The sequence below is a fragment of the Anarhichas minor genome, unplaced genomic scaffold, assembly GCF_050575085.1.
Source record: "Anarhichas minor isolate MPS153535 unplaced genomic scaffold, ASM5057508v1 ptg000136l, whole genome shotgun sequence".
NCBI lineage: Eukaryota > Metazoa > Chordata > Actinopteri > Perciformes > Anarhichadidae > Anarhichas > Anarhichas minor.
Window position 1 is genome coordinate 17,058,033 of NW_027466582.1, and position 10,235 is coordinate 17,068,267.

Genomic DNA, 10,235 nt, shown 5'->3' on the forward strand with positions numbered 1-10,235 from the left:
AGAGCGATCCTCTGTTTTCTGTTGGACTCATCGCCTGTGGCTGTTCTGTTCCCTCAACGCTGGGCTAGCTCCCCTAAAAGGTTACGGTAAAAGTCATTGAAAACAACAAAAAACAAAACATATTTGCAACTTGTACCTTTCGACAGTGTTACATAACAAGTTTTAACGTCTCTTCGAGTGACTAAGAGTCTCTATGCTGAAGACAGTGATTGAGGTTAGCTCCGCCTCCTGTCTGAACCTATGTGATGGAGTGTTTCCTCACTCTCCGGCTGCAGCCGCACATCCCGTCATTAGGGCAGAGCTGGGAGGAGGAGGATGGGGGGGGGGCGGGGGCGGGGCTTACACGTCCAGGTCGTCTGGCCTGGGTCGGCTGCTCATCCGGCTGCTGGCCCGGCTACAGGGCCTGGCGTCCATCAGCGCCAGCGGCTGCATCTCGTGTCCCGCCATCGAGGGCAGTTTCTTATGCTCCTGGGTGTCGTCCGGGAAGTCAAAGGCTTGTGCGTGGGAGTTTGAAATAGTGCTTCCTCCGCCGTTCTGGCCGAGCCGGTGCTGCTCCGTGGAGTAGTTGGCCCAGTTCTGCTCGGTGGCCTGCTTGTTGTAATTGCGGCACGAGCCGGTCCCCCGCTCCCCCGTGGCCAGCTTGTAGCCCGGGGGGGACATGGGCGAGAGTGGCGCTGTTGGGGAGGAGCAGCCGTTATAGTAGGCGTACTTGGTGGTGGACAGATCTTTAGGGGTGGGGCTCAACGTGCCCCCACTGGTATAGATGATGGGCGGCTGTCTGCCCTTCACGCGATCTTTGATCCTCTTGAAAAACACGTAGAAAAGCTCGATGACGTTGAGCATCAGGGACACCAGGGAGACCACCAGCATGAAGATGATGAACACGGTCTTCTCCGTGGGACGCGACAGGAAACAGTCCACACTGTGTGGGCACGGGTCCCTCTGGCAGGTGTAGACCGCAGAGAGGCTGAACCCGTAGATGTACCACTGGATGACCAGGAAGCCCACCTCGAACATGGACTTGAAGAAAATGCTGACTATATAGGTTCTGAGCAGGGCCCCTTTCATCTTCACTTTGCCGTGCTCCTCGATGCCATACTTTAGCTTCTTCATCTCGATCTTCTTCAGCGGAATGTCGACGTCGCCGCCGTCGTTTTGCACGATCTTGAGCAGCTCCTCCTTCCTGTTGAACTTCTGCTCCTTCCGGTTCAGGTAGAAGACGTGAGCCAGGTAGAGGAGCGTGGGCGTCGACACAAAGATGATCTGGAGAACCCAGAAGCGGACGTGGGAGATGGGGAAGGACTTGTCGTAGCACACGTTCTCGCAACCAGGCTGCTGGGTGTTGCATTTGAACGCCGACTGCTCGTCTCCCCAGGCCGATTCCACCGCGGTGCCCAGGACCAGGATCCTGAAGATGAAGAGGACCGACAGCCAGACCTTGCCACCGGCAGTGGAGTAGGCCTGGACCTTGTCCAGCAGACGACCCAGAGCACTCCAGTCACCCATTCTCAAGGAGCGTTAGCTGGTGAAAGAAAAAGAAGAAACAACATCCATTATTCAATTACGAGTTCAGGCTTTCACAGATAACACTTTCTATGAAACCCATGTCTATAATGTATTATAAACATACTTACAATGTGTTATAATCTGCTTATAGCACTGTTTAGTTAGTAGGCTTTGGCTTGTTATAATGACTAGGGTCAAGTATCATTACACTTCATAATGGCTGGTCACTCACTGACATTATTTATTTTGCAAGGATCATTGTGTATTATAATTCCCATAGTTGTTATGGGATCAATAATCATTTAATAATGCATCATAATGTGATTATTCTAAGTGGCCACTGGGTGCTTTGGGTGAAGTGAAGAAAAAAACATTAAATCTACGCAAGAACAACACACAAAATAATGAATCATCATTATGAATTCTCAGGAGTGCTTATAACCATAATTATACAGTGCTATAAGCAGATTATAACGCATTATTAGTATGATTCTAATGCATTGTAGACATGAGAATCATAGAAAGTGCTCCCCACAGACACATTATGAAATATGTCTGCTCCAAACAGCAGATCAACATTCTCAGGATTCTGGCCTTTTGGCAGCATTTTGTGATTAAACAGCGTCGTTATTGAAGGAGACAAAACGAGAGAGTTTGATGACGCAAAACACAAGCTAATCCAGTTACTGGGCCGCAGGAGCAGAAAACACATTTCGGAGGGTTTATGCAACATTGCCCTTAAGATCGAGCGAAGAGAATCTCCAACAACAACAAGTATTCATCCGAAACAAGAGGTGCTTTTGATTGAATTGAGCGGGCGAATTGGAGAAACGCCTAAATTGTTTGTATCAGAGAGATGATCCAATCTCTGACCCCGCGGCGATGTCTTTTAAGAAACCTCTCCAATGAAAAACAGGGACGAGGACGCACGTAATCGAATATTCAAATGACTTTTGCAACACCAAACATCTTAGAATAATAATTTTAAAAAACATCTCTTTAGGTAAAAACAGACAAGCACAGTTGTCAACCTGTTGAGCACTCATTGAAAAAAAAAAACATATTTCAGTCACATGACAGGACAGTGCAGCTCTGCAGCACTTATGGGGTCCAAACTACACGTCAAGTGAGATTATCTGCTAGGTTTTTGAATAAAACGGGTCAAAGTTTGTACACGTTAACATCTACTCCTGTTCTCCTTGTGCTGTACAACAAAAGTATCTGCTTCAGCTGGCCAACGTGTAAAAAAAGAGTCTCACTCTGGCTGTTCTTGTCTGTGAGGCGCAGAGTGAGGAGGAGAGAATAAAAGTGAGGAATGAAAGAAGAAAAGACACAAAGCTGGATCCTCAGAGGACCGAGCTCGTCTGCTTCAGGGAACGGTAGAAAACTCTGCTGAATGCTGTCGAGTTAGCCGAGCTGTCCAGAATAAAGGGGTGTGGGGGGGGTTAGGCCTGTGGTGTGTGTGCGTCTTCCCTCTGTGCTCACAGAGAAGAAGAACATTTCCTCTTGGGAGATCAACCCATTAGGAAAAAAGCATGACATCAGCAGCTCCCCCGTTGACAGTTTGCTCCTGAACCGCTGAGACACGATTCAGTCCACAGGTTTAAAGGGGCGTCCCGCTGAAAAAATACTACAAATGTCGCTTTTGCTTGGCTACGATTGAAATAGAGCCACAGTTCAGAGGATGCACAACACTGGCCAGTTTGCCCTGTCTGGGGCTCACATCCACCTGAAAAACTAGCGCCCTCCTCAGTCCAAAAAATGAGCGGCGGAATAATAGAAAAATGACTGAGCTGCTCAGACCGACTCTTCATTCGTGTGAATTAACAAAACACACTACAACGAATCATAGAGGGGAAAAAAAGGTTATGTGCTGGTGCAAATGTTAAAGAAGAGGTCCTCAAAGGGGTTCTAGGGGTCTTTTGAGACATTCTGAAAGGGGGGGGGGTCTTTAAGTGGATACCACTGGGCCCTGCGGCACCATTAGTTATTATTATAACCCCAATGATAAACCACAGACTGTAAAACAGCCGCAATACGGTTTTCACTCTCACCTTCGCAGCTCTGAGGAGAAAGTTTAACTAAGGAGAGTTAAAAAGAAAGAAAAGGCGTCCAGCAGACACAGACAGAGAGCCGGCAGGATCCTAATGAGGACAAGTAGGAACCCTCAGTCACGATACACAAACTAAAAAGGCATGTGCTCTCACTTATCTCGTAAAGAACCGCACTGTAATCCCTACGACCTGGAGGGCACGGTCCTTCTGTGCAGAAGTGACCTTCAGCCTTCAGGGTCCAACGTGATGAAGGAGGGGAAAAAGTTCCTCTTTTTTTTTTTGGTGTCGTTCTTATTAGACATGGGACATCCCGCCACTTTCTACATGAGTGAGTCTGTCTGGTGAAAAATGACCAGGACAGCAGAGAACAATGGACTCCCAACACAATAGCTTTCAAAGCAGACATCTCAAACTCCACTGAACACTCCTTAGAGTGTTTTTCAATGAGACATCACATGAGGCATGAATGAAACAAGTTTTGAGAACTTGAATTTGGAAGTTTCCTGTTGTCATGGGGCCACTCTTTTTCTTTTTTCTTTAGTCACGGGCTTATGGGAGAATCTTAACATTTAAAACAGAGCTTTTCTTTAGTTCACAGTCCAGTATCCTACACTACAGGATAAGTTAAATCCAGCACAACAGCAACTTTTGGACGGACAATAAAAAAAGAATAAGCGCTCAGGATTTCAGTGCGCCATTTAAGAATGTATCCAATAAATCAACCGACTCGTCTTCATCACATATTGCTCCCCTGTGGCCTCGATCTGTCTTTCTGGACGTTTAATAAGACGGGAAAAGAAGAAGACCCAGAGACCTCTTTTCAGACTGTAGAAGTTAAATTGTCAAACTTTAAAATATATATATATATATTGCACGGCGTGAAGTTTGGTGCGCACCGGAGCGGTCCACTATTTCCTAACGGCAGCAGCCTGCGTGACGAGGTGGGGAGAAAAAAAGTAATTCTACCAATCTAAAAGAAAGTTTAGAAACTTACCTGGGGAAGTCACGGAGAGGAAGAAGCCGGGGGCTTCTGGAGGTGGAGGTACTTTCTCCGTCCGCCACTTGTAAGAAAGTTGAAATCCAAGTTTTGGGACCAGGGTGGGGGGGGGGAGAGACTGAGTCGAACTTGTCAAACTTCCCTTATAACGGTCCAGTCAGAGAAGTTACGGTCACCTGATCTCTCTACGTCAAGACCCAAGCCGGGAGGAGAGAGAGAGAGAGGGAGGGGGAGAGGGAGAGAGAGAGAGAGGGAGAGAGAGAGAGGGAGGGGGAGAGGGAGAGAGAGAGAGAGGGAGGGGGAGAGAGGGAGGGGGAGAGGGAGAGAGAGAGAGAGGGAGGGGGAGAGAGGGAGGGGGAGAGGGAGGGGGAGAGGGGGAGAGAGAGAGGGAGAGATATTAAAAAAATACACATTTGAAAAAACTCAACAGCAATATTTCTTTAATCACGACCTGGTTACTTAAGATAATCCACAGACCTTAGTTAGGACAGTTTCCTGTCCGCACTAAATAAACAGCGCTACAGGTAAGAGGAAAAATATGTATTTCTGATTTTGGGGTGAGCTGTCCCTTTAAGTACATTTAACTGATTTGTGTCAGTTTAATTTAAATTACAGGACTTTTTGTTGGAGTACTTAACATTGGGATACTGATTATTTTACTTAGGAGAAGTGACACTTTGTCCACCAGTGATTGTAATAAATTGGCAGACATGCATTCAATGACATCGCTTTGATTAAGTCATTTAACCAGTTAATGGGTCTGAGCATCTTTTTCTTTCGTGAAATAAGTCTTGAGGGCTGCACGGAGGAGAAAATGATGTTTCTTGCAGTGTTGAAGCGTTACATGTATTAAATTACAGGTTGTTGTTTTGATCAAAAATGCCCACAACATGTAATTATAAAGTGCTTTTAAAGGGGACCACCAACACTAAGAATTACACAGTTACTTCCATGGCCTAGAGGAGAGTTCAATCAATATCTGTGAAAATGAGCTATACTCTCACTGAAGGCCCGAAACCAGAGAAGTAAGTCATGTGATGTCATGAAGTATAAAGTCTGGAGCTGCTGCATATTATACACTTGTTGGATTGTAGCTGTCAGTTGTGAAACAGCGATGGTACCCACATACTCGGAACATTCCCCTATAGGTGCTCTCAGTGTCACCTGTTCATCGTCTTTGGAGCAGCTCCGCTCTTTATACTCGATGACATGAGGTTTGGGTTTCAACACTCCGGGTTTTGGATTTGGGAGAGATGTCATGTTTACTTGTATTTTTTTTGGACTGTCTTAGACCGTAGACATAAAATGTGTGAATCTTGAAAATGGACGTAGGTCCCTTTAATGCTTCATACTGTCATATCGTGCCTATGACGCGTTGTAGCTCTTATGACGTTTTTATTTCACCTGAAAGCTTTCTTGTGATGGCTCACCCCTACGGTGGTGTTAGCTTTGCATTATTATTCTGTAATATTTTAGAATGCTCGTATTCTTATTTATTTTTTGTATTGAGTTTGAGTGTTTTCCTGCTGTCTTCTAGTGCTCATTTGCTTTGAAATGGTATAAATATTATGATAATGAATGGAAGCACCACCCCGAAAGTCAAAGTCGAACCTGTTGACAGTGAGGCGTTCTTCTGTATTTCGTAACTTTCCATGAAACCACTTGGGTCTCCCATACTGGCCTTGGCCAGTGCACAGCACCACCTAGTGATGGAGGTAATGCAGTGCAGCTGCATGTGGCGTGCTGGTGCTGGTGCCAGCAGTAGACTGATACCACCATTATGCACCACAGGCCTCTACAACTCATCTACCTCACGCATACAGATGGACAGCAGAGACATCAAGACCCGCAGGGACCTTAATGTTAAACACAATGTTGGGCCTGATGATGATTGACAACCTGGGCCAAGGGCTGATCTGTGAATGAGAGATAAACATAGAACTTTGTGTCATCATGCTTCTGTGGTGTGACGGTTACCACTTTGAATGATCTGAGTCCAAATTTTGATAGAACTTGATTTTTCCCGAGCGACAGGTCAAAGAGTGACGTTTGATTGACAGGCTCAGTACTTCTTAGAAAACAGCCCTTTCTAGATGAGCCACGCTCCTTCAGTGGGTTCATTATTATCTCGTTTATATTTCTTGAGTGAGCAGGATCGTGGTGCAGCTGCAGAATGACTGTGCTTAAATTAAATTTTGTAAATTTAAATTTGCATTGGTTGGAAGTAGCTGAAACAAGGTCACAGCTGTTGGGCCGTGATCAAAATAGATGTCTACTAGTTAAAATCGAATTCAACCTTGAAATCACCACACACATTATTACTGGACTAGATTAGTTCACAGTCATGTCTCTCTGTCTTTGATCTATTTTTTATTTTTAATACTTAACTATTCTTTTTCATCTTCTGTTGCCAGCCCCTGTGTTTTGTCCCTGCTAAAATATTTTAAATCTACTAGTGGCAACAGTGTAATAGATTCCACCACTTGATCATTCATTGAACGTAATTATTGGAATAAAATGTCCAATAATAAATACAACTTTATTGTGTTAACATCACACTTTCCCCCGCTCTGACTCAGGCTGTTTTGTTTTTCTTAAATCAATTGTGCACAGTCTATTCATATGCATTATAGCTCTAGACTGGATTCCAATAGAGACTGTATTATTTACTTGTTGCAATGGTAAATCTTAGTACGCACGAGCGAACGATTAAATACTCAGAGTTGATTAGACAGACTTCAAGCGGAGCTTTCCATCTCTGGATTGTTTAACTAAACCCTGAGTGTTGTCTCTGATGTCGCAGAGTTATCAGTAGGCCCGTATAACACTGTTGAGTGACACTTTACATATCCGGGCATTTCTGCAAGGTACGAACCTGATGACCTGTCACTCGCCTCGCGCATCGAAAAAGGGGAGACATTGGTGAGTATAACGTGATGCTAATCGTGATGCTAATTGTACAAAATGTTTTTTAAGATAACAGTTACTAGCGTCGTAGCTAACATTAGTTAACTGCATGATAACGTCGAGATATAAACTCGGTTTGGCTCGAGCCGATAGTAGTTTTTTTCTTCTCAAAACTTTGTTTCAGCTGACAAAGACTGCGTCCTTTGTTATTTTCTGTAAAAACGGTGCGCTGTAATTTCAGCAACCTTAACGTAAATCGCTTCCAATCACTGACAGGTGTTATAATTTAGTGGTTTAATTTAGCTCGTGCTTGTTGGAACGTTAATTAGTGTCCCCAATTGCACCTGCTCCCTAGTTTAATAGCAATCAACAAGATGACGAGGGTCCCAACAACGTAGCCTTCCGGTGAGTAAAGTTGGGCTGAATTTTTTCCAGTGACGTTATAATGCAAATTATGCTTTTTTTGACAGATATGTCAAAAAATGACGTTTTTCATAAAAGATTCATAGGGTAGTTTGGCTAAATTTAGCTTTAGTCAGACTTTTTTAGGACTTCTATAAACATACTCTATCACTTTTTTGGCATCTTATACCATAACATTTTTCTGACTTTTTTTGATCTACTATACTAGGACTTTTTTCTACATATTGTACCATGACTTTTTTTTAAACTTTTTTTCACATTTTACATTATGACTTTTTAAATTAAATTCAGCACTTTATTTTAAGATGGACAAAAGCTTTCAGTTATATCTTTTATTTTTTAATCCAGTCCTTATTTTGCTTGAAATGAGAAGATGTTTATTTACCATTAGATTATTTATAATTTATCCGGTTCAATTTGAAAACTGATAATAAATATTGTTGAGATATTATTCAATTGAACTTTTTATATTTTAATTGACAGTCAGTTGTTGACTACATACAGACGTTAATACAACTGTTGGCTACTTTAATATATATGGAACTAAATCATAACGCAATTAAAGATTATTGTGATGTTCCGGACCTTTGCATGAGGACATTCTCTTACTGGACGTCGCTGAATTCTAATTGAATACCTCTGTAATTTACTGTGACTTTTTTATGATTCTTTTCAACGTTATTTGCCAGCACTTAATTTCACACACTTTATGACTTATTTTGACAGATTATACAAGGACTTTTTCATCAAACTATGCCATTTCTTTCTACATAATATACCATTACTTTTTTCAATATACTATACTATGACTTGTGATATAGCATGGGGCATTGCTACCAGCAATACGGCCCCTTTATAACCGGCGTGAGATCTGTGACTGCATTCTCAGAATGAAGTTACAAAGGATTTCTAGTTTCTGAATTCACGAGGCAAGTTATTTTCTTGTTGCTGCGGTCTTCTCTCCAAAAATGGGAGTGGAACTGCTGTCTGGCATCAGAAACATTTGCACTGAAGTATGCATGTGCATAACGCCGTTCAAGTTTGCTTAATATAGGTTGTCTAAAGTTTGGATAAGTGAGTTGTAGGCCTCCTCATTTCACCTTCATACAGCCACTTTAATCACAGTGCATGACATTAACTTCCTGGAGTAGCACTGTTGCACCACTGATCTGGTCTACAAGCCTTCGAATGAACAAAGTCCACAAAAAAGCGGGAAAAGCAAATACTGTAAATCTTTATTTTCGGCTGCAACATTTGTATAGAAAAGCTTTTTCTAGCCACTGTCACAGATGTGATGCATTGTCTTTTTACTTTGCATTCATTTGTACATCCAACTTATTGCTTTCCACTCAGACTGCCACACCAAGGAGACAAGTTCACCAGCATCATATTAAGGAAAGAGATATATATATATATATATATATATATATATGACCATAATGTGTCCTGGGGCATCTCTAGTATCACACATGCTTTTTCTCTAGTCATGTGACAAGTGTTACAGACCATTTGTTTTGTGCAGACACAGGGCAGATCTAGGTGTAAACATAACTACAGTGGTCAAAATTCAAACTTAACTTTAAAACAAAAACCCAAACAAATACAAAGCAGTATTAAATATCGAATGAGAAACATTACTATTATCTCCTTTACTGAAAATAACGATTTAAAAACAAGAACAAAAAAAAAAAATATGTACAAAGAATTCAGTCAGCACAGCATAAGAAACATGCTACCTAATCTAGTTCATATATTGCTACTTTTGTACTCAGCTACAGCTGCACAGGCGCACAAATACTTGTTTTTTGGGTTCACAATTGCTAATGCAGTCAACTGCTTTCCATGTCGTCACAGTATAAACTTCATTAAAATTGTCGTCATATTACCTTTGAGTTAAAGCTTGAATAGGTTCAAACTAAATGCATGTGGCAGTGGTGGGAAATGAACAACTAGTTCATAATCGGGAATATGATGCAGATGGTTTCATCGCCATAAAAATCAGTCGTTTGCAAGGTTAAGCATGACGCGTGCGATGGCCGCTACTTGTTCATAACGGATACAAACGCTACTGTTGGAACAAACAAACACACCTCACTTTGCTTTCCTAAGCACACACACACTCCCAAGAGAGTGTGCACAGCAAAGTGACTGAACCTGAGGTAGCAAGAAACCAAATCAAATACACTTTGGGATTAATAATGTAATAATAAAAAATAAAAGCCTCTTCACATTAGTGCATTTTTCTTGAAACCTCCCAAATCAATTTACACTCAAGTTAAAACTAGATATCTATATCAAAAAAAAGATGCAACCAAATTTATAAGACAACTTTCATAACTCATCTTTCT

At 42.3% G+C, this 10,235-nt stretch overlaps 1 protein-coding gene across 1 annotated transcript; it reads right to left on the minus strand.

Moving 5' to 3' along the window:
• Positions 1 to 339: 339 nt before the first annotated feature.
• Positions 340 to 1,506, minus strand: gja1b (gap junction protein alpha 1b). Its single transcript, XM_076084578.1, has one exon. It carries the CDS (start codon positions 1,504 to 1,506, stop codon positions 340 to 342), a length of 1,167 nt encoding a protein of 388 aa, XP_075940693.1.
• Positions 1,507 to 10,235: the final 8,729 nt, after the last annotated feature.